General features: G+C 42.2%; 2 protein-coding genes across 4 annotated transcripts in view; one reads left to right on the forward strand and one right to left on the reverse strand.

The window, feature by feature from the left end:
* idi1 (isopentenyl-diphosphate delta isomerase 1) overlaps nucleotides 1-360 on the reverse strand; it is a 4185-nt gene extending 3825 nt beyond the window's left edge. Inside the window, exon 1 of the mRNA XM_079292045.1 lies at nucleotides 248-360. The gene's annotated coding sequence lies outside the window, so the exon portion shown is untranslated. The remainder of the gene's footprint in view (nucleotides 1-247) is intronic.
* LOC306794120 (WD repeat-containing protein 37-like) lies at nucleotides 9-19056 on the forward strand. 3 transcript variants are annotated; one of them, XM_079292042.1, is made up of 15 exons: nucleotides 9-179; nucleotides 3883-4160; nucleotides 6273-6369; nucleotides 7685-7780; nucleotides 8339-8403; nucleotides 8689-8772; nucleotides 9978-10116; nucleotides 10411-10482; nucleotides 10673-10717; nucleotides 10901-10977; nucleotides 11179-11413; nucleotides 11956-12097; nucleotides 15770-15904; nucleotides 16586-16700; nucleotides 16794-19056. In XM_079292042.1, the coding sequence occupies exons 2-15, from the start codon at nucleotides 4008-4010 to the stop codon at nucleotides 16923-16925; spliced, it is 1587 nt and encodes a 528-aa protein (XP_079148168.1). In that variant the 5' UTR covers nucleotides 9-179; nucleotides 3883-4007; the 3' UTR covers nucleotides 16926-19056. The 3 variants fall into 3 exon arrangements, with proteins under 3 accessions (XP_079148168.1, XP_079148167.1, XP_079148169.1); XM_079292041.1 differs by lacking the exon at nucleotides 9-179 and adding an exon at nucleotides 2975-3199; XM_079292043.1 differs by lacking the exons at nucleotides 9-179; nucleotides 8689-8772 and adding an exon at nucleotides 2975-3199.
* The last annotated feature ends 4795 nt before the right edge of the window (nucleotides 19057-23851 follow it).

Consider the following 23851-nt stretch of genomic DNA (forward strand, 5'->3'; position numbering starts at 1 on the left):
TGATACTACTGTACAGTATATATCATTAAATTATGATCTATCACTGATGCATTAACATGAGCATCCAGTGGCACACTAGTAACCCGTTCCCGCTACATCCACTTCGTGTTACCGTGTTCACACCGAGTCAACACGCCATCAGACCACTGCACCACCAGGCCTCTGACAGCTGAACATAAGTAAGCATTGTCTGTTACATACACAACCTAACGTTACATAGAAAGCACTGAACCGCGAAATGACTTACAAAACAATTTTCCTTTTTCAAGGGGGTGAATCTCGTCTTTTATCGTATTTTGCGTTTGTTTTAGACGATATTTCAGAGCTGTGCTCGAACCACCTAGCTTCACTCCCTCTGCTTCTGAGGTCACGGGTTTTCATTGGCTGCCTCAGCAACAACGTGACAGCCCATTGGCTCACAGAGTGAAAACATTAACCACGTGATACGGAAGTCACTGCGCCAATAAGATACGTGATGTGTCAAAATTTGGATAACAAAAAAATAAAAAATCAGATCGGTGTCAACTGATACCAACGGAGGGGTAGTTGAAGAATTTATAGAGGAGAGATCATTAATTTGTCTTAATGATGGAAGCAGTACCAGGGTAGATGTTACTCGAAACTCAGTATCCTGCTTAGATCTTACATTAGTCTCAGGAAATATGAGTAATTTGTGTGAATGGAATACAATGAATGAATCTAATATAGGGAGTGATCACTATCCTATATGGTGCTCATTCAATTGTGATATCTTTACTCAGAAGGGTAATATAATAGAAAGATGGTGTTTTCCTAAAGCTAACTGGGGAAAATGTAAAGAATGTTGTAGGAAGTCATGTGAAGAAATATCTATTGAGAGTAATGTGGACAGCTGTTCGAGAGCAGTGACTGCTATGATTATTGGTGCTGCATCAATATGCATTCCTAAGAGTAAGGTGAATGGGAAAAAGAAAATGGTTCCATGGTGGAATGAGGAATGCAAAAATGATATTAAAGAAAGAAATCGTGCCTACAGAAAGTTAAGAAGTCTTTTGACCCAAGATAATCTGATCGATTATCAAAGAAAGAGAGCGGTAGTACGGAAAGTTATCAAGTCATAAAAGAGGAATGCATGGAGGCAATTCTGTTCAGCTATTGGAAGAGAAATAGAGTTACATGATGTTTGGGCGATGATCAAAAAGATGAGTGGGAAAAGAAAATCAATTAAAATCCCAGTTTTGATAGACAGAGAATATCGGGCAATTACAAATGAGGAGAAAGCTGCGTTATTGGACGAAGAAGTTTGCAAATGTTCATCGCGGAACTCATTTACACGAGAGGCATAGACAGAGAAAAGAAGACATTTTAGCAGCACATACAGAAGTTAGAAAGAAAAAGGGCAATGAAGGAACACCCCATTGATATGGAGTTTTCAATACAGGAGCTGAAAACAGCGTTGGAGGGAAGTGGGTATACTGCTCCAGGTCAAGACCAACTATGCTACGCTATGTTTAGACAATTACCAGAAGAAGCCTTGGAAATTATTTGTAAATTGTTTAATATGATTTGGAGGGAAGGTGTAATGCCAAGCAGCTGGAAGAGTGCTTTGATTCTACCTTTTGGTAAACCTGGTAAAGACCTAGCGAATGCTGGCAATTATAGACCAACAGCACTGACATCTCATTTGTGCAAGTGGATGGAAAAGATCATCACGAGCAGATTAACTTATTTTATAGAGCAAAGGGGCTTGCTAAATAAATCGCAGAATGGCTTTCGTAAAGGTAGATCGAGACTTGACGCATTGATAAAAGTTAGCAAAGAGGCAGAGAAAGCAATAAGTATGAAGGAGATTATGGCTATAGTCTATTTTGATATAGAGAAAGCATATGACTCCATGTGGAGAGAGGGCCTATTGATTAAAATGCATAAAATAGGTATTAGTGGAAGGATGTACAACTGGATATTGGATTTTTTGTCTGGTCGATCATTCAAGGTAAAAGTTGGAGATGCCGTGCCTATATTATTTAATATTATGATAAATGACATCTTTATGGACATTGACAGAGATATTGGCTCCTTGCTGTATGCCGATGATGGAGCAATTTAGAAAAGGGGAAGAAATATTAGACATGTGATCAGTAAAATTCAAAAGGCTATAATCAATGTTGAAAAGTGGTCGTATGACGGGGTTTAAGATGTCTGTTGATAAGTCTTGCTACATGCTATTTACCAGAAAGAGAAATATAAGCAATACTCATCTGAAATTATATGGACAAAGTATGGAGAGGGTGACAGAGTTTAAATATTTAGGCTTATGGTTTGATGAAAAATGTTTGTGGAGAACTCATATTAAGCATATTGAAAGTAAATGTTCCTCCGTGGATACCACCAGTGCACAATGTGGATTTAACAGTCATAGAAGAGAGGAAAAAATGGATGGAAAGAAAATTGTATGACATTGGACATCAGACTCAAGTATACATCAATAATAATTATTATAACTACATGCAGATTTATACAGATGGATCTAAAGATAACGGGAATGGACACGTGGGATCAGGGGTATTCATACCAGAATTTAGTGTGACAGTATGCAAACGAATTGACAGATTGTCTGTCTTTAATTTCTTCACAGTGAAAATGGACTCAGATAAGTGCACTATTTGTAATGTTACGGAAGACGTGGAGCATGTTATCCTGAAATGTCAAAGATACAATTCAGACAGGAACATCTTGAAGCAAAAAATATGTCAGTTGGGACGGAAGTGGAGTTTGGAGGGAGTTCTGGCAGTGGACGGAGAATGGCGAATGTGCTGCAGAGCACTGTTGCGATTTCTTAAAGAAACGGGATTAGACCGTAGGATTTAGTTGGAAACAGTGAAGAAAAGGTTACCCTGAAACTGCACACTCCGGTACAGTAGGTGGCGGTATGCACCTATACAAGTTGGTTGCGACCCGCCAATCAAATTTAAAGAAGAAGAAGATCGGCGTCAAAGTGTAACGTCGACTACATGTCCACAGTTACAAAGTGACAGGTTTAATGCTACATTTCATGCTATCTTATAGCCCGTGAGGTTTAGTTGCTGCTGGTGCACAGACGTTAGCTGTTATATGTCGCAATGAATGTGGTCGTGACAGCTAACGTTAGCTCGTAGCGTGTAGTTCATCTCGTTTCTAGACTTCCGTACCGCCTAATGAGTTCAGCGAGGCAGTGACAGAGGTGAGTGTGTTTGTTATTGTGTCATGGGTCACAAGCCGAATATGAATCTTGATAGCTGAATAGTTAACTTTGCTTTGGGTATTTAGTATAACGTTGAATGAATGCAAGTTTTTTCCTTTTTAAATGTATAAAGCTAAGCTAGCTTAATTCTGCGATGCATAACGATAACACGAAGCCTGCACAATTCCCTGGAGTGTCCTCCGTGACGCTGAACGTCATTAATATTGTGAATATAATGTCAGAAAGCCTGTTTGCAAATGTACATTTAGTATAGAAGATGACTGTAGGTCTGTCAGGTTTCGTGGGTTGCTAATTGCTTATTTTTTTATACCATAATAGCTTCTTCCAACAATGAAGTCAGTAAGAGGAAGTACCTTGAAAGGACAATTATATTGAAAAATGTTGCGTTTAAACAAAATGTCTTGTCAGGCTCTACAAAGTAACGTTATACTTTTTGCTGCTAAGAAAATCAGCATTAAATTACTGGAATTTTTTTTTTAAATTGGTTTTGGAATTATGTTGTTTCAGAGCAGCAGGTAACGGGGCAATGTTGTACCAACAAGCACTATAACTCTGAATATCTATTTGTAGTAGTTTGGATCAATGTGGGGAAGGATACCCTTCCCTTTGAGCAGTTCCTGCAATGGCTGTGAACCTGAACTTCTCTTCCTTTTTACCCATAGAAAAGGTGGTGATAACAGACCGACCTATTCCACCCACCAGCCAACTAGCGAGCCTGGCCCTTTGTTTACCTGCTTCTCAGGTTAAGAGGTGAGCAGGGGGCAGGGCCACCCGCGCGGTAGGAGGGATGCCTGTGGAGGGTGGCAGCAGCAGCGGCTCGGCTTCGGCTGCCCGTCACCCCAAGCAGAAGCGCAAGGCTCACAGTTTGTCTATCCGGCGCACCAACAGCACAGAGGACAGGCCTCCAGGCTTCCAAAGAGGAGACATGCTGGAGGGACAGGTGAGGGATATGTACAGACATCTGTGCTTTTTTTCCCCCCTCTCGTTCTCACATGCACAGCTGACAGCTGCAGACCAGCACTTTGGCAAACATACAAGCGTATACGACATGTAATAACATGATCTGTAGACATAGCCTTCAAAATTCTTGTGGATCTGCTCAAAAATACCAGGAAGTCATTTTTTATCAGTTTGATTTTTTTATGTTATTTTGTTGGGGGTTGAGGGTGGGTATTTTTGTCAGTCTTGAGACTACAGAACCAGCCAGTTGAGCAGCATTGCTTTTATGTAATTGTGAGATGTAGTCTCTACCCCTGGGGGAGAAGTTTTATGGAGCTACATGATTTTACTTTAGCATAAACTTGTGTTAATGCCGCCTAGATTTTACATTCTCTAAACCTTTCTGAATTGCCTGCTGTGGATGTGCATGTGGGTTACTGATTGCTTCTTGTTGAAACAAAGGGATCTACTGTGACTTAAGCCCATCACGTTAGTGATTAACTATCTCCCAACCAACAGGGTCTTTAAATTAGAGCTACAATTGATTTATTTCCCCCAGAAAGGGAGGACTGTACATGAGCAGTCATTTCCTCATGCCATCTAGTTGTGCCAAACCGTCAAGCTACTTCACTACTGAGAAAATAAAATCTGCTTGTTTGATCAAGAAGAGAACCTCCTGGTTGTTAACTTTTGGGAGTTGGCTGTTGAATGACCCTCTTTAGAGGCATCTCTGCTAAGTGACTGCCAAGTCTTGTATCATGTATTCCTGTCGTGGAGACCAAACTGGTTAAATGAAAGACAAATTATTGTCTTTGCCTTTTTCATGATCCACATTTTGGATCAAAGTATTCAGTCTGAAATAATGCAATGCTTTATTTTTCATTTATTTTCAGGATTGCCCAGCCCTAGTTTTGGCCGTAGAAGTCCTTCAGTGTTTACTTTCTCTGCTTGACAATGTCCTTGAATTATCAGCCACTAAAACTAGAGCTCAGCTTGCACTGTCCTGTCATCTCATCAAGTTTTAATATGGGCCGCTTGTCCAGGCCTGATTAGTCTTTTCACCAGGCCTTTTTGTCTATTGCCAAGACATGCTGGCTCTGTTTATGTACCTAGTCTACCCCCCACTGCACAAGTTCCACACACACACACACAGCTTTGTAAACCCATATATAACACAAAGAATGCAATTTACTCCAACTTTCAATGCTGTCATTATTTGCCATGGTATGGTGCCGGTTTTAGGGCCACAACTAAGCAGCTTTGAATTCATAAAGACTGCTTGTTGTTTGCTAATTGACCCTTTTTTTTCCTTTCTTGTGTTGTCATGTGGCGCAGACAGACTGGTCTGGCGGTTAACGCCACTGTGACAAACTGTTGGTTTTGAACGCATGCCAGAAGAAAGAGTGACACTCGAGTGTTTGGTTTCCTCGTCTTTCAGACGGCTAGAGAAAGCAGCAGACTGTTAAACGCAGCCTTTTGAGTCCTTTGTTTTCATGGCAGCTTCTTACGTCTCTTTGCATGCTAGTCTGCTATAGACTGCTGGTTTCTGGGTACTTCTAGGAGCTCACCATGGAGGTAAGTCGGTTGAAATGAGTCTGAGTGCTCGGACCTTGGCTGTTGTGTAGTTAGTACAGAGTTGTTGTGGTTATGTAACTGAGCGTTTACACAAACTGAATTCGTGTTTGATTACGGTAGATCAGGTAAACATGCAGGCTGTGTTTGACATTTGAGATTTATTTGGGTTGCTTTTGATTTGTTTAAGTGGTGTGTATTTTTTGAGTCACTCAAACTCCTCTTAGAATAGTGATAATATATGCCATACTTGTTTGTTATTGTAAAAATGTGTTTGTGCCGGTCTGCAGCATTTCTTGGTTTGGTTTAAATATATTCATTTGTGAACATACATTGAAATGGCCTAGTTCTGATTTTTAAGCACAACATCCTGTATACGTGACATTACATGTAAAAGAGAAGACCACACTGGAGTCGGGTCTGGAGGGAGTTCAAGGTGTGACTCCTGCTCCCTACGCCAATGTGATCCCTGATTTGTAGGCCTTTGTCATCTTACCATCAGGTTCATTAGAGCGTTGTCGTTTCTTTGTGGTCTGTCCAGGACTCCAAGCTGCCCCCCTCCTTACGGAACAACCTTCTGGACCTTTTTGGGCAGATTGAGCGCGAGTTTGAAAATCTCTACATTGAAAATGTTGAACGTGAGTAACGGATCGAAAGAGTGGAGCAAATGCATTGAGATTTGTTGAGCACATATACCTTACGGCAGCGGTTCCCAAACTTTTTAGGCCGCGCACCCCCTTCTACATCCCGACCGGGTTCGCGCACCCCCCCCCCCCCCCCCTTAATAAAAAAAAAAAAAAAAGAAGAAGCAACAGAGCCTTTTAAGCCTTCATAGCCGCATAAGAATCGGACCAATGAGAGAACAGTTTGCTCGCGCGTGGCATTTGTTTACAAGATTTAGTCCGCTGTTAAATGTTGCAGTGTGAACACAAACCGAACAAAGGAGCAACTGCAACAAAGCAAACGAATTGAAGGTGTGAAAACGCCCTGAAACACTGCAACAAAGTTTCAATAACTTTCAGTGACACAAGGCGTCACTTTTAAAGAGCAATACGGATCGCGAGCACACACTCACAGGCTCAGAGGCAGATTATCACATTTCATTTACAATTAATGACCGACTAATGAAGCCAGGATGTCTTCGGACAAAGCATCGATGCGGTGCGACACAGTGTTGTTGGACACCGGGATCATGCACAACTTTTTTGCTTCTTTCTCCCCAATCATACATTCCACCATCTCTCTGGCAGCTGGCAAGCACACGTCTTCAGTGATTGTGTGCGGTAGCCCCTTTCTCGCTATTCTGTAACCAGATATGAAGCCCGTAGTGCGTCATTTATAGACCAACACATGAATGAGACTGCAGTTGTTTTTGGCTGTTTTGTAACTCCTCCAATTTCGATATTAAAATATGTAAGGGGCTTTTGACTTGCACTGGCATGCTTGGTGTTCAGGTGGCGACGTAAATAAGAGCTTCAGACTGTTAGCCAGAACCTCACTGCACACCACGCACTGTGGCTTTGGGCAATCTGCGTTGCCAATCCAAGTGAAGCCCAGACACACATACTTTTCATCATATTTCCTCTTTTTTTCCCAGTCTCCTCCGTCTCATCTTCCTCTGACTCTGGCTCGATTTCTTCTCCCGGTCTCTCCCCAATAACGCACCTCTCCGTTCCCCTCTCCTCCGATTCCTCTCTCTCTCTCTCTGTCCCTCTCCTCTTTTACGACTGATAGCTTCAGATGTCCCACCTGACAGTTTTTAAATTTAAATTACATTTTCTTTTTATATTTAATATTATTACACCATCAGACCGCCATTACACTTTTCCTCTCGCGCACCCCCTAGAGGCAGCTCGCGCACCCCCAGGGGTGCGCGCACCCCACTTTGGGAATCCCTGCCTTACGGTATTGACCCTCAGCTGCTGATTGACTAACCATGTGCTAACATTACAGTACGCCGGGAAATTGACTCTCTGAACGAGCGTCTGACCGGAGATGGACAGACTATTGAGGGAGGAGACCCCACCAAGGGAGCTTTGAAAACAAAAGGTACTGTATTCCCTTCACAATGTGTTGCAGGCCTAAATAGAGGTAACAGATGCTTCTGCGTCTTTGGAAATTGAAATGGAAAAACATTGCTGAAATTGATTGTGTGGGTTTAAAGTCAAAGCAGATATCTCATTCCATGGTGGCTCAAGTTGCAATATAGAGAAACCTCCATACAGAGTTTGACACAATTTAATAAGCTTCAGACTGACTGATGATCCTTCTTGTATTAAAAATATAAGGATAAACAGTTTTCAACCGATTTTAAGCACCAACAACTAGCTTATTTTGAATTGCAGTGCATTTAGTTGACTGGAATACTGTGCACAAAAGAAAAACGAGTCAGTCATATTAAACCTCCTTTATTGAACATCATTTCCTGAAAATAAGCCTGGTTTGCAGATGTAAGTCTGGTTAAACAGGTGATCTTGTTTTTATGAAACAACCCTCCGGTACGGCGTGCGTGATTAACAGCTTTGACACTTTATTAGCCTGTGAGCCGGTGAGTTTGTCACTCAGTGGAGACTTTCAGTCGTTGTTCTTTGTCTTTCCGTCACACAGCCAGCCACAGCACCAGTCAACTGTCACAGAAGCTGAAGACGACCTACAAAGCCTCTACCAGCAAGGTACCTGGTTCCAGCTATTATTCTATAGAGCCCATAAGGTCTGTCATCTGTGTAATTGTTTGAGCTGTGCGGGTAAATGGTAACAGAACCAAAAGCCCCTTTGTTGCCGAGAGAGAGGAGAAGGAAGTCTTTTGCTCTTCCTCTGAGGTCATGATAAGTTGCTGTTTTTGAAGTGCTGATGCGTTTATTTAAAGATTTTCCAACTGAAGTTAACTTGATTTCAATTATTTATCACAATGTGACGTCTCCCTTGACTTCTTCCTTTTTAATCTCTTGCTGATGCAGCGCTTGTGCACTTTCCATGGTAAAATAGGTGGACCCCGCAACTTCAGTGTGGCCACATGGGAGTTGTGGGGAGGAGATTCATGGGTAACTTCCTGAATGCTCTTGTTTTGTCACTCGGCATTGTGGGGGACGGCTGCTGTCTGTTTTTAACTACAGTCCGACCTTGACTCCTCATCTCTTCTCTGCTCCCTGTCAGAAGGCATTTGGGTGAACGGCTGCATTTGTAAAAAAAAAAACATGTTTTTTACAGTTTCTCACAAGAGAACACTGTATTTTGGGAAGTGTCATGTAGGTAACTTTGTCAAAAAGGGGATACACAGGCTCAAGGGAGGACTGGGACTAACAGAACTAGCTGCTCTATAATATACAGCTAACCCATCAGCCGGCTAAGAAACATGACCGGAAACTAACTTTCTTCAGACTGACCGTACTTGAAACTAATGATCTGCACTAACTGTATCCGTCGTTAACTACCGGCTGGACCTTTTTATCATTGTTTGTTGTGTTTCAATGACAGGAAACAAATCCGATTGTATTGTACTGTGAATGCACGATGAGACGATACATTAACACAGTCTCGCACAAAGGGGACCAGATGCTTCGCTGCTGCATCTAATGACGACCAGTGATGTCAGCTCGTTGCTGTGGTCAGCTGTCTGCTTGCAGCTGCATGCACCGTACAGATTGTGACCGCTCTGTGACAATTTAAACTACTATTGACCTTTTATGTTGTTTTATTAAAGGCCATGTGTAACCAGACCACTCAATGTGTTTTGGAGGCGCAGTAGCGGTGCAGAGCGATGATCTATCTTCCTTACACTGACACAGAGCAGTCTTAATATTAATACTCAGATGACACAGTTTGGTGAAATTTGAAACTATAAACCTCTCGGCAGTTCCAGAAACATCCTCTAATATGAGACCAGTGCTTGCAGGCTGACGATTAATAATGATGAGCCATATAACTGCACAATTAATATGCAGCTATAATTGCCATTCATTAGTCTGTGGTAAACCATCTCTGTTTGTTTTAAATCTAGAGCGGACGCATCATTATGCAGAAAAATGTTTTTTCTATCTCTGACACAATTACCATGGAAAGCAAAGATGATTCCACCGATTTATAACGGACGTCTCTCTTGCTTTTTTATTACTTCTCACTTAATTGTAAACTTGCGTCATTATGACAGTTTGTGATCTGATCCTCTGACGTCCACCTGCTCTGAATTGGTTCAGCACCAGGAGGAATGCTCATCCATCTCGTATTTGTCTCCTCCCTCCCCGTTCAGATTGTGTCCAGTTTTAAAGCCACCGCAGGCTCTCGAGCGTTGTGTCAGCTGCTCAAGGAGTACGTGGGCCACCGGGACGGGATCTGGGATCTCAGCATCACCCGAACTCAGCCAGTGGTCCTGGGCACCGCCTCCGCAGGTATACCAAGTCACTTCACCGACTATTTGAATACGTCAATCATTGCATGGTTGTTCTATACACAGCCTACAAAATAGTCATCATCATTCTTGTTTGTTGCATTTACTGGGAATCCTTGGTGCAGTTAGCAAAATGTTAACTTGTATCGGACACAATTTCACCATAAAGTGGCCTTGAACTGAATCTAATTAAGGAGCCTGCCATGTAAATGCATTACATTCCTATGTGAAATCATTACCCGACTGCTAAATAGCCGATGGTTTCATGTTGTCCTTCACTGCTCTTCCTTCACAGATCACTCGGCTTTACTTTGGAGTATAGAGACGGGGAAATGTCTGCTGAGGTATGCCGGCCATGCAGGATCAGGTAATAATTAGTCAAAATGTCCTCAACCATGCAGACATTTCACAGTGCATGATGGGATGATCTAAAACGTCTGCTGCATGTAACTGTTAAATAAAACAGTGTGTCAACATTTGCGCTCTTGCCTTTTTCTCTGATTGTAATAAGTGATGGAACAGATGTACATGTCTCAGCATTGTTCTCTTGCCCACAGTCAACTCCATTAAGTTCCACCCCACAGAGCAGATGGCCCTCACAGGTATGTATTTCAATACATGTGATATTTTTTGTTTTGTGTTAAATTAGCTCGATTTCTCGTCTCAACATCTTAACTCTCTTCGTGACTATTTGACCGTCTTCTCCCTGCCGCTGTCGTCTCCGGCTGTTCCTGTAGATCTGAATGTGTTGTGTATTTTGCTGATGTGTACTGATGTTTCCACAGCTTCTGGGGACCAGACGGCTCACATCTGGCGCTACATGGTGCAGCTTCCTGCCCCCCAGCCACCACCAGATGTCAGTGTGAGTAGCTTTGTGTTGTTCTCTTCTCTGAGCTTCGACTGAAACCTCCTGGAATTTCATGGAGTTTTGAGAGTCGTATATTCTGAACGAATATTAAATGAATTCACAAATTGGTCACTTAATGTCCCATGAACACCAAAACTAACTCCTAGCTGTCACAGTTGTATTGACTGAACTACTGTGTTTTTTGTACACCCATAGGCTCCATGTGACGACGACCAGGACTCGTCAGACAGGGAAGAAGGTGAGGTGGATGGCGAGGGCCCTTGCGAGGTCCCCACCGTCCGGCTCGCTACGGCAACCCTGAAGAGCCACCAGGGTGTAGTGATTGCAGCTGATTGGCTGGTGGGAGGCCGACAGGTGGTGACTGCTTCCTGGGATCGCGCTGCCAACCTGTACGAGGTGGAGACGTCTGAACTGGTTCATGCACTCACTGGTATGTAAACTGACAAATTATATCACAGTTATATATATTAAGCACGATATGGTTTCTTTTATCTTCATCTTGTGGTACATTTATTTTTAGGTTTTTCATATTTTAAATATTTGAGGATTTATATATTGTTCATTGCACAGCAGACATACATTTTGTAACTTGTGTGTTTTTAATATATTTGTCATGAAGCGGTAACGAGTAGCTGAGTTTAATGGGCTTTCTGTTCATTTTGTGGAGCGGTTGTTTTCTTGGTTCCCAGACTAAACAGGAAGAAGCCGCTGCTTCCTCTTACTTCATGTGACTACACAATTGAATCACGTCCAAGCAGACTGTGCTGCAGGACTTGGTTAGAGCATTTTAATAAGCAGATCTCTTCTGCTACTCTCAACATCATTATTTTCAACACTTTAAAAGGAAATGCGTCATGAGGTGGACCTCTGACTCTCGTGCTCTTGTTGCCGTCTTACTGTAGCAACCGTGTGTCTCATTTAAAGATGTACGAACCCACAGAGTTGAGTTTGCTTACTCGTATGTGTCTGCAGGACATGACCAGGAGCTGACCCACTGCTGTACCCATCCCACCCAGCGGCTGGTGGTCACTTCATCCAGAGACACCACCTTCAGACTGTGGGACTTCAGAGACCCGTCCATACACTCTGTCAACGTCTTTCAGGGCCACACTGAGTGAGTCTGCCTCTCTTATGAACGCGCTCTTTAATTAATCGCAACTCAAACGTTTCAACCGTTTGAGTTGCTGCGGTCTTTCTGTTGCCCACAGGGTGGTGCTGTAACATCTCTCTGGTCTGTGAATCCCTCCACAACTTTCAGCCTTTTCTCCTTTTTTCAGTGCCACATTAATTTACAAAACCCGTTTGCTCTAAGCCAGATCCTCCACTTGCCTCTCATTCATTACCGATCACTTCTCCCCACTTCGGCGGTTTGCTTCTCTTTCTCTTCCTACCTCTCTCTCTCTCCCTCGCTCTCCTGTTCATTTATCTGTCCGCTTCTGCATTAATCCACCACTCTGTGTAACTTGGCACTTCACTCGCTGTTAACACTCAATTGCAGATGCTCATTTCAAAATGATGACTGTCAGGCTTGTCTGTGGCTTTCAACGGGTGTGACATCGACGGCTTTTGGGGGCACTTGATTGCAGTTGATAGTGTGTGTGTGTGTGTGTGTGTGCGCGCGCAGATCTGACATCCCGTCTCTGGAGGAATACACCAGCACTTAACAGGTTCTCAGCGAAATAACAGGGTGCTCTAAAACCTCTTAGTCGTCTGTACCTGAATTGTTTCGTTTACATTTTACCTTTTTAGTCACTTGGCTGACACACTCATCTTCTCACACATACCTATATTGTAATATTCCTTTAGATTTTCATGAATTCAAACATCAGTCATTAAAAGCACTCGCACTGGGAAGGAGGATGAGGATCAAAGCCTCTCAGATTTACGTCTGATAGGTGAAGAAATAACAAGCAGGCAGGGAGTGTGGCATAGAGACCTGCCAAAGAACTACAGAGCTAATGCCTGCAATCTCGTTTTGTTTTCTTCACTGGTGATTGTTTACCCGTGTTTATGAGATGCACTATTTGTCCCTTGTTGGATATTCGTCAAAGTCAGTAATTTCTCTCAATTTATAAGTTCACTTTCTGAAACCCGTAGAATTCAGAGCACTGCAATAATCACATCACACTGTGCGGAATAGCGCTGTATTTATTCTACAAGAGGCCTTTATGAGAGAGAAATGATGTTTCGACAGTTCATTGTTTATTGTCTCATGCATACATTAACCCACAATGTAAAGTCCCTTAGAGGCAAATGAATAGTATTAAAACTCCTGGCATTAAATCACCAGATTCATCAGGTTTTACATTTAAAGGTTCCTCACTGCCAGGGTGCACATTTCCACAGTAAGAAACTTAGTTCCAATAATGTTCTGACAGCAGTGTCCTCAGCAGACTCTCAAGACTAAGATTGGCACCTTTGAGGTGACAGCCCTTGTGCTTTCAAGAAGTAAAAGGAAGGGTGTCATAGACATTTAAAGGGCTTAATAAGGTGAATAAAAACAAAAAAAATGTATTTGGACAAATGTCTCAAATTGTCCAAATATAAATCTCCTGTCTGACCACAGCATTTCATTCACCTCACACCTGATATTTGCCAATTGCTGATATTTCAATTGAAGATAGTTGCATTCATTAACTCACCTGTGTTAATGTGGGCGTAGAAGCAGTGTGCAATGCATACAAATGTGTGTTGTGAGGCAGAAAATACAAATCTGACCTCATGTGCGCCACCTTGATGGGGCTCAGGGAGCTCTGCTCTTCATGGTTAGGGATTCATTCAACTGTAGAGAGATCCCATGATCCCCTCTGAATGTCTCTCTCTCTCTCTTCCTTCCATAACTCCCTAAGTCTCGGATCGCAGGCAGTCTTGACCTTGGCTGTCAGACACACTGCAGAGATGCCATTAAGCGACACTGAATAATGCCCTCCCTCCCTCACCACCCATTCTAAAAACCCTTTAACCTTAATCAAGCTTTTAATCAATTACCTTGTCTGATTACACTCCCACCTAGCGCACCTCCTGCCTCTCCCTCTCCCTCCGTCTCTCACTCCAGCGCTTGTATTCCCAGGTGGGCTGTACTCTGCAATGTCAGAAGGTGCCGGTAACGATACAGCAGTTTCCTTGAGCCCCGACCCTCTAATAGGACAGAGTTTAGTCCCCTAATTAGCCCTTAACGCCGTGTCAATTTAAATTAAGAGGTGAGCCAGTTTTAGAACGAAAGTGTGTGTGTGTGTGTGTGTGTGTGTGTGTGTGTGTGTGTGTGTGTGTGTGTGTGTGTGTGTGTGTGTGTGTGTGTGTGTGTGTGTGTGTGTGTGTGTGTGTGTGTGTGTGTGTGTGTGTGTGTGTGTGTGTGTGTGAAGGGACACTGCTCAACGCTAATCTTAATCATGAATGGGAGAAGAAAGAAGAAAAAAATCCTCCCAGGAGCGACTGACGTACAGTAATTGATTGGAAATATTAAAGGTCTATTCAACGAATGGCTCGGCCTGAGCTAGTGCTACCATGTGGAGCAGTGCACCACGGCTGGCTGGGTAAAGGGCGTTGGAGGAGGGTGCCGCTATATGCATACAGAGAACGGTTCTGCCTCCATCGTGCCCAATGTAGCCGGTGGTATGATGTCGTTTATTTGGCATCATCAATCAATTTGATCACGTCTCTCCTGATAGGCTTGAGTTGGGCTGCATTAGACTTAAAGAGTACACAAGTTTTCTTTTCTTTTAAACTGACTCCTTATCGTATAAAGTTTCAAGTCTTTCGCACCTCTTACCGCACCCAGCATCAACTACTGGAGGTGAGCACAATCAACCTGCTGCTGTCAGACCTTTAGTAATTATCCTGAAATACGTCAACGGGATACCATGGCTCATGGTTTGCTCTTAGCTTTAAGTTGGTAAACTCCTCTCACGGAAATTGGGGTTTGGTGCTGGAAGGAGTGGATGATATGGATCATTTAAATGGTACATTTAATATATAATTGCAAAAAAACAACAACTGGAAGTTCAGTTGAGAATGAGCAAGACAAATAGATAAAACAAGTGGAAATGTTTGTTTTTGGCAGAATGAAGTGCTGTCACATCACAGTAGCTCATCTGCAAAAATCCAAATATGTAAATCCACTATTGCCATAAATCAGTCCTGCTGATTGATTTACAGCAATAACCACAATAGTCTCCTCCAGTTATTTTCAAGCCAGGTGTACGTACGTAGTTGCCAGAAGTAGGGGCCGGGCTTCATATCGATATTACATCAATATCATGATACGAGACTAAACATCTTCTTAGATTTAAAATATAGTAATATGGCACAAGTGTTCTCCTGGTTTTAAAGCTGCATTACAGTGAAGATGAGAGTGCAAAGCGGAAACCATCTTTCACGCCATCTAAACAGCTCGAACGCGTTCGATGGTTTGAACACGTTCAGGTCGTTATTTAACCCATCAGGTGTTTCCAACAGCTTCACCTTTGCGACAGCAGGCAGCACGAGTGTGATCCTGCCAACGTTCATTTCCTTTCCAGTGGAAGGTGATACCTGACATTTTAAATCAACGAGCATGTCGTACCTGATTCATCCCCGAAGGTTCTAGTAGCGTCAACGCTCATAACGTATCTTCACACACACTGTGACGCAGGTGTGGATCGCTCCTATCTGTGGGAGAGGGGGACCACACTGAATAATATTCACTCCTGAGCTTTCCTGAGTTGGAAGAAGTGGAGCTTTCCTATCAGAGAGAGTATTGCGTGCTTTGTGTAACAACAGATTTCTTTTGTGTGTCCATCCTTCGCAGCACGGTGACGTCGGCAGTGTTCACGGTGGGTGACAATGTGGTGTCAGGGAGCGACGACCGCACCGTTAAGGTGTGGGATCTGAAGAACATGAGGTCGCCTATAGCGACCATCCGCACTGACTCGGCTGTGAACAGGTTGGTGAAAGAAGAAGCAACGAGATGAGTCCACACTTCCTTTGACGTATGATCATGTGACGTGATCAAAAGCTCCAGAACAACTACTTCATGGACTTTAGGGTTAGAAAACTAACTTCGGAGCTCAATATCTAAATTGTTTTAGTTATTGTGACGTCCACTTACTGTCGCAGAAATAGTGGTAGATGCTGAATTGGGATCAGGAGAATAGAATGGGATCAGGACCTACTTCTGATTGAACGTGTTCCTTGATAGTAAAAACTAAATGCTGCTTTAAACTTCTAAAGAATAAAATCCTTATAAATATGTTTTGAATATGGCCAGGCTGCTCCTCACCTTTAGGGTTCATGATCAGTTCGACACCAGTATCAGCTGTTCTGCATACTCAAGCCCAAAACAGCGGATACATTTTCGTCTCCTCAATTGCTGTGTTGAAAATGTCACAATCTACAAGTCAGTAAATATCTTGAACTCAGGTTCCAGAGGCAGCTGATGTCAGTGGTAACTAGAAAGTGAATTTGTGCTTAATATGTCTTAAATCTATTAAAATACCCGATAACTCAAACGCTGACATAGTGGAGAATAAAAGTCAAGACTGAGGTTGTTCAGGTGAAGAGTTTATCTGGACGTATGAAGACAAATGTGACCTAGATTCAAAGTGGACTTAATCTGACCTTTCAGGATAAGCGTCTCTGCCAACCAGAGGATCATTGCTCTGCCACACGACAATCGACAAGTCCGACTGTTTGACATGAGCGGAGTGAGGCTGGCCAGACTCCCGCGCAGCAACAGAATGGTAAGGAAGGGAACAAAGATGTGTGTTCGATCAATCAGCGTCGGTAAAACCTACATTTTAGACATCTGTGTGTGTGTGTGTGTGTGTCTGCAGGGTCACAGGCGGATGGTGTGTTGTACGGCGTGGAATGAAGAGAACCAGTCGTGCAACCTGTTCAGCTGTGGCTTCGACCGACAGGCCATCGGCTGGAACATCAACATCCCCGCCCTGCTGCAGGAGAAGTGATGCCACTGACCCACACACACACACACACACACACACGCGCTCACAACAAAAACACACAGAAGAGCAGGAGACGGTACACACAGACACTGTACATCTTTGGCCTCGCACATGCTTGCATGTTTAAAGTGTTTACACAGAGAAGCACTTTAGTTGTTATCGGGGGGGGGGGGAGTGTGACTTTTGAGGATGCAGCTATTGACAACTCAAAATTGATATGCCGCTGATGAATAACTCATTTGTTAAATGACTGACATGGTTCCAGCATTTTAAAGTCCAAGTGTGTGTGAGGCCAAAGAGCTGCTCTCCTGTATTTGACCCTCTCACCTATTTAGCATGCGTTGTGAATCGTGAAACGCTGACTCAGTCTCTTTCTGTTTTTAAAGTGTAAAAGTATATACTTGACTCCACAGCCACAGGCTGCTGTTCACATCACTGTTGCTTAGTTGCTGCTGAGTGGTTGCTCTTGCATGTAGATAATCTCGAGTTTGCAAATGTTACTTGACTAGATGTGAGAGAACCGTGATAAGGCCAGGAGAGTTAGCGGAACATGATATGAAGAAGGTGTGTGTATATATTATGTTGTGGCCGGATTAAGTGACCCGTGTTGCAGGTTTGTTGCCACTTCATGGATCAAGTATCTTACGGTGATCTACCTTTTTAAAGGTGCGGTTTGGCAGAGATAGTGAGGTTCTGTGAAATGTTTTTATCCTTTTAGTCCGACTTGATTCATATCATGGAACAAAACATAATGTTCAGGCCTGCCAGATCACCTGCAGTTTGTATTCAAATGTTTCCGTAACTGCTGTCGTGTCACCGAGTTCAGATTTGAGTCCTTGCCTTTACCTGTGTTGCTTTCAATTCACAGCCAGCCGCCATATTTCCACATTTTGTCTTCAATCTTTCAAATGTTTCTGTAACTGTGCCTTGTTCCATGTTCACAGTAGGACTTATTGTGTAAAGTGTTGCTCTACTCTGTCTCTCTGTCAGACTGCAAAGTGTCAAGAGCATAGCAATAAAAGCGACTGCACTTCTGAGGTCTGTGAATGGGAAGTGTGTCATAACATTATCATAATTGAGTATTCCTTTTATGTTGCAGGTTTAGGACTCACTACTTTTTGCCATATTAAGCATTCGTATTCCTTCAGTGTCGGTAAACTACAGACTCATCCTCTTCAGCCCTGTTTTTCTGTAATGTGTCCCCCTCATGTGAATTTATAGGTTTACTGGTCATGTCTGTGCTTCAGTAACAGCCTGTCAAGATGAATTTATCGTGTATTTGCATTGAACACGTAGTCATGTGTGACCTCTGACTTTTTGTTGTTGATGGCGCTTTGAAGTCTGTGAAATACACTCTTTATCCAAATTCAGAAGCAATAACCCAGCTCCTCTGTGTGTCTGGTGCTCAGAGTGAAGCCCATTTCTGTCTTGGAAATCAGTGAATATGGCTTGAAATCCAAACTGAATCTCAGTTTAAACTGGAATTGGGCTTGACCGAAATCCTTTACTGTTACACTCGTGCAATATCACTAAACATGAAGTCGTGCTGCAGTTTTTGGTCTTCAGACGTTTAACTTAGTCCAGTGCTGTAAACCCCATGACATGATTTGATGTGCTTGTGCGACTGGTGTAGATGGAGCTCAGTGTACGTAGTTCTGCATAACTTACCCCAGAGTTAGCTTCAGACGTCACATTTTACTGCAGTTTCTACCAACAATAGTTTTAGATTTGAGGCAGCATGAAGGTGAAAATGTAATGACGTATATTGAAATGCCTTTTGAAAATGGTGCATTAGCCTTATCCACCTCAGCATCAATGCACTTTTCCAAATGCTTGTTGAATAACTAATTGTGTCCCACTGCACTGGGCAGATAGCATTTTTATTCCTGTTTCATTTAGGGAACTCAATCTTGCGGCCACTGATATCGATGTCATTTTAATCTGCAGGTAGAAAGGCAAGTCCTATTTTCGCCCCACATATGAATTCCAAATTGAAAGAAAATTATTTTGGACTGATGCATTAAATTATCGCGTATATATTCCTCAAAGTTCGTTATGTGGTCTACTTTGCATACTTTATTGTGATAGCTACGTTGCTCTCTGACACTTTCCATTAAAATGTGTGATTTCCTTTCCCAGTCTCTCGTCTCTTTTTTCCTCTTCTTTAACAAAACCCCCTCTCAGCCTTTTATTCAGTTCAATAAGATCTATATCATTTTGAAATTACATTAATCTGGATGTAAATCTGGTAGGTTGGAATAATGAAGTCTAGTGTGAATGAAAGGGGAACCATAAGGTGTATGACTAGTTGTACTTGGTGCAAACAGTAGCCATTACCCATGGCTGATGTGACATTTCATGTTTAATTTGTATGAAGATTTGTAGCTAAATAGTCTTCAGGCTTAAGGGAAGTCATGGCAGCTACACCGTTGCATACAGTAAGCATGTGAGACGTATTTGTCACACATCTGCTTTCTACTCACTTTGATGTGAGTGAAAAATGCATGATAGGTTTTACCGTACGTGTTTTAAGATATAGTGTCAAGCACAACTTGGTTTCTATGGGCCTTTTGCCTTTTCACAGCAGACATTTGGACTTGTGTTAGGAAAATCACAGGCATTACTAAAAACTTTCATGATGGCTTTGATCTATTTGATTTTTTAAAGGTTGAAAAAATGTATGCCGAAATAAGTCATAGTATTGTATGTCGGAAAAATTATTACATGAAAGGGTTTGACGAGCTCAACTGGTAGAGCGTTAAGAACCATGTTTGGTTCTTAACCTGCATGGGTTCAAATCCCAGGCATAACTAACAATGGATATTTCTCTCTAATATCTTAAAGGTTATTGTAATATATGTCAAAACAAGTAATAAAAAGTCCTAGTGTATGTCGAAAAAAGTCATTGTAGTCATACTATTGTTGTAAAAAGTCAGTATACTATGTTGAAATAATTGGAAAAAGCCATATTATGTCCAATGAATTTTTTTAAATGTCATAGTATGTCAAAAGAAGTCATACTATTGTATGTTGAAAAAAGTAATGGTATTGTAGCAATTGTTTTTAAAGTCATAGTATAGCATGTCGGAAAAAGTTATAGTATTGTATGTCAAAAAAGTCATCGTATTGTATGACGAAAACATTGACATAAAACAATAGTATTATATGTCGAAAGAATTTGAAGAAAAGTCATCGTACAGTATATATACTAAGCTATATATAGGCCGATTCAAAAACACGGTCCAATAATATAGAGATGCATGTTTGCATGGCGCTTTGAGGGCGTCAGGCTGGACCCTGTCCTTGGTCCTATGTGGTCCTCCAGTGTCCACAGATTGATATCACGTGGACCTGCTGTTTGACAGGTTTCCTACATTGTTGTGATATAATTTTAGAGACATGGAGAGAGATTTTCAGAATAAGTGACACAAACATCAGTTTGAAATACAATGCAAACATATTTTCTGAGGTTTGTTTACTGGTCCACATCCTGTCTGTCTTTGGGCCATAGTTGGACAAATGTCTCTCCAGAGACATTACATTTACGACACTTTTACGACACTGGGATTGGTCCTGGTACTGTATGTAGAAACTGTATGTATCTCACTAACTGTATGTACTGTATGTATCTCACTAACCCTAACCCTATATTGAAAAGTCTGGTGTCATATCAAGTATGGTATGTCAAAAAAGGTAATAATACTGTCGGCAAATATAAGGTCATCAAAATGTATAGGATAGAATAGAATAGTCATAAAAAGTTATAAAGGAGTATGTTAAAATATTGACAGTATAGCAAGTTGAAAATAACTCATACAAATTCATAATATAGTGTGTAAAAGAAGTAATAGTGTAGTATACTGAAATAACATCATAAAAAGTAAAAGTATAGAATGTCAAATGAAAATGTCAGAACTGTTTTATACAGTAAAAAAAAGAAGTAATAAAACGTAATAGTACAGTGTGTCAAAGAAAGTCAGTCAGTCCCCGAGGGTTTAGGGTTTATGGCCTTCGGGACATTGAGGTTTGGGCCAAAGTTCTTACTTGTAAACTTCATCTACCCTGACGTCAAGAAGAAGCGGCTGTCTGACGTCACACAACGGAAGCACACGTTGTGAATGGTGAACTTAAATGCAACATAAAGTATATTTGTCTGCATTTAATCAAAGATAATACATACTATCATTTGGTAAACTTGTTCTGCTTGTAAATTGATGTCAAAATATGTTGCCAACGTTATTCGGAAGCTGGTTACGGGAAACAATCTCTGAAAGTTATCTTCTCTGCACAAAGCAAACCGGGGAAAAGTCGGACCTCCGAGTCGTCTGGAGCACGACATGTTGAAATGGTGTCATCCTCAGTGTGTTATGGCTCTTAGGTCTCATAGAGACACAGCATGACACTGGGAGAGAGAATATTCTGTGGAGTTTTACCTCTCTGTCCTCGTCCATCAGATTATAGCTGGCTGGCCGTGACCAGCCACTGGAGCAAATTGTCAATTATGATGTTTATTGTCGAGCACACAGTCGACTCCATGGCCTCAGGGGGAAGGGTGGATGCTGCTGAGGAGGCATACCTCGATCCCCTCCCCTCCTCTCGCCTTCTTCCTCGCTTCATTCTTCCTCCAGGCTAATTTGGTGGCCGGTCTGTGTGACACCTGCCACCGAGCCAAATAGAGATAACCATTTCCCCACGGATTTCCCCTGGGAGAGACAGGAGGAGGGAGGGAGGGAGGGAGGGAGGGAGGCCTCTTTCATATTTTTTATGGATGCTCCTGAGGGCCAGTGCTGGCTATGGATTATGTGGCTATGTGGAAATGGCCCAATATCAGTGCTCGCTATTTGAATTCTGTGTATTTGTAATGACAGATTTAACATTATACATTTAATGTTCTGACATCAAAATCGGACTAAACTAAAAAAACTATCAAAAAAAAAGGTAAAATTACAAGATTTTGTGGTTTTATTCACATATACAGTACAAACATTCACTTTTTGTTACTGAAGTGCAATTTACAGACCGTAGCAGCAATTCTTCACATACTTTAATTTACATGATAATTAGACATTTTAGGATCTCGTTCACATCTTTGTCCACATCTTTTATACATATGTACACTATTAGATACAGTATTGCCATTCAGACATGCCTTATATTTATTGTCTCTCAAAATAAACGATTTTAGGGCGAACAGCCGTTATGAAACGTGGTGTGAAGCAATGAGGAATGCTGTTACCTCTGTCGACAAACCATGTCAACTCTGAAGTTATGGAGTGTGGGCTGACGACGGCCACTCAAACAATGAAAATCTGCAACACATGTTGGTGAAAAACACACACAAAATCTCTGTTCGGATACACACAGTCAAGATTTTCACTAAGTCTGATCTTAAAGTGTAAACAACGTATCAGATAACATGAGTTCCTGAAATCGGGGCCGGAGATCAACAGGGCGCCTGAAAAAGGTTCATCTGGCTACGCCTCTAACACACAGACAGGCCAGTGTTAACCTCGTCATGATAAAGCCTTGAGGTGAAATGAATAATGCCTTTTTTAAAAACCCTTTTCCATCACATCCCCTGTCAAATTGTGCACCTATTTAACAAAATGGACGTATGAAAACCCATTAACCTTTTCATCCTGTCAAACAAAGTATGGCGTGTGCCTACATAAGCTACAACCAATTCATTTAAACCAATAACATTGTGACATCCAAACGCCCCGTTTTCTCAATTGTTTATTTCACGCGAGAGTTTTCTATCTTTGTGAAATGTCTGTATTTCATTTCACTGGTTTAAAGTGGGTGGGACTTCATTGAGAAAAAGGTCACGTCATATTTGGCAACATTTGAATCAGAATCTGATCACAGTTGGTGGGTTGCTTGGTCTTTGTCAACGCAACCACATCAGCCACACAGCCGTGATGAAGCAGGTTTGTGTTTGGTCTGAGTTTGTGACCGTTAAACTCAATAAATAATCAGAAAGAGTTTTTATTTCTCCGGACTTTAACTTTTGATTAAGGGGGGGGGGGGGGGGGGCTCAGTAAGAGCAGGACAGGGAAACAACAACTGAAAACCACCACTAGATGTCACTCTCATTACTTGGATCTTTACTGCTGACTGAGCTGGTGGCTGGTGTGGATCCCTCCTCTAAAATTAAAGATAACACAGCAATGACAGAAAAACACATCATGATCACAATGAATATCAACACTTGGCTGCATTAAAAAAAGTTTGATGTTTACATCATGAAATATGTAGAGACATAGAAAAATGTATGAGGTACAAATGTACATGGTAGAGATCAGGGATGTCTGTATTTACCTTGCTGATTTTTAATCTTTAATTCATACACAACTGTGTTTCAAAATAAAGTGGACCGCAGCGCTCACAGTCAGGGGGGCGCGGGTTTACAAAACGTTTCGCCGCCATGACTATCTTGTTCAGGGCGGTCATAACCACAGAGAGAAGTCGATCAGGTCAACAAGGCCCTGCTGATGAGTCACGACTTAAAGTCACGATTATTGGTGACAACAAGCTTCAGATGTACGGAAAACCGGCTCCAGAGGGCTGAAACCTGAGGTCAGCCAGGTCACAAGACAGAAAGAGAAAGGAAATCTAATTAGTATGAAAGGGAGGGGGGGGGGGGAATAGAGAAAAACACTCCCCTTCCTCCATCATCACCTCCACCTGGACTTAGGCAAGCAGTAATGGCTGCGTTTATGCACCTCAGTTCTTCTCCTTCTCTCCCCGCATTGGGTCGAGGTTGGGGGGGGAAAAGAGGGTGTATTAACCTGTAGTCGTGTCATGTTAACCTCCCATGCGCTTGAAAGGCAGGGGGGGGGGGGGACGCAAGCGAAGAAGAGAGAGTGACAAAGAGGACGTGAGGGGAAATAGGTGGAGGACTGAAGAAAATGTAAAGGGGGCAAGGA

This window comes from Melanostigma gelatinosum, assembly GCF_949748355.1.
Source record: "Melanostigma gelatinosum genome assembly, chromosome: 20".
NCBI lineage: Eukaryota > Metazoa > Chordata > Actinopteri > Perciformes > Zoarcidae > Melanostigma > Melanostigma gelatinosum.

What these genes read in the sequence shown, in the direction of transcription:
- LOC306794120 (XM_079292042.1), top strand. Translation starts at nt 4,008, where the DNA reads ATGCCTGTGGAGGGTGGCAGCAGCAGCGGCTCGGCTTCGGCTGCCCGT. An exon ending in GAGACATGCTGGAGGGACAG is followed by an intron (nt 4,161 to 6,272) that starts GTGAGGGATATG and finishes TGGTCTGTCCAG; the next exon opens with GACTCCAAGCTGCCCCCCTC. An exon ending in AGCCACCACCAGATGTCAGT is followed by an intron (nt 10,978 to 11,178) that starts GTGAGTAGCTTT and finishes GTACACCCATAG; the next exon opens with GCTCCATGTGACGACGACCA.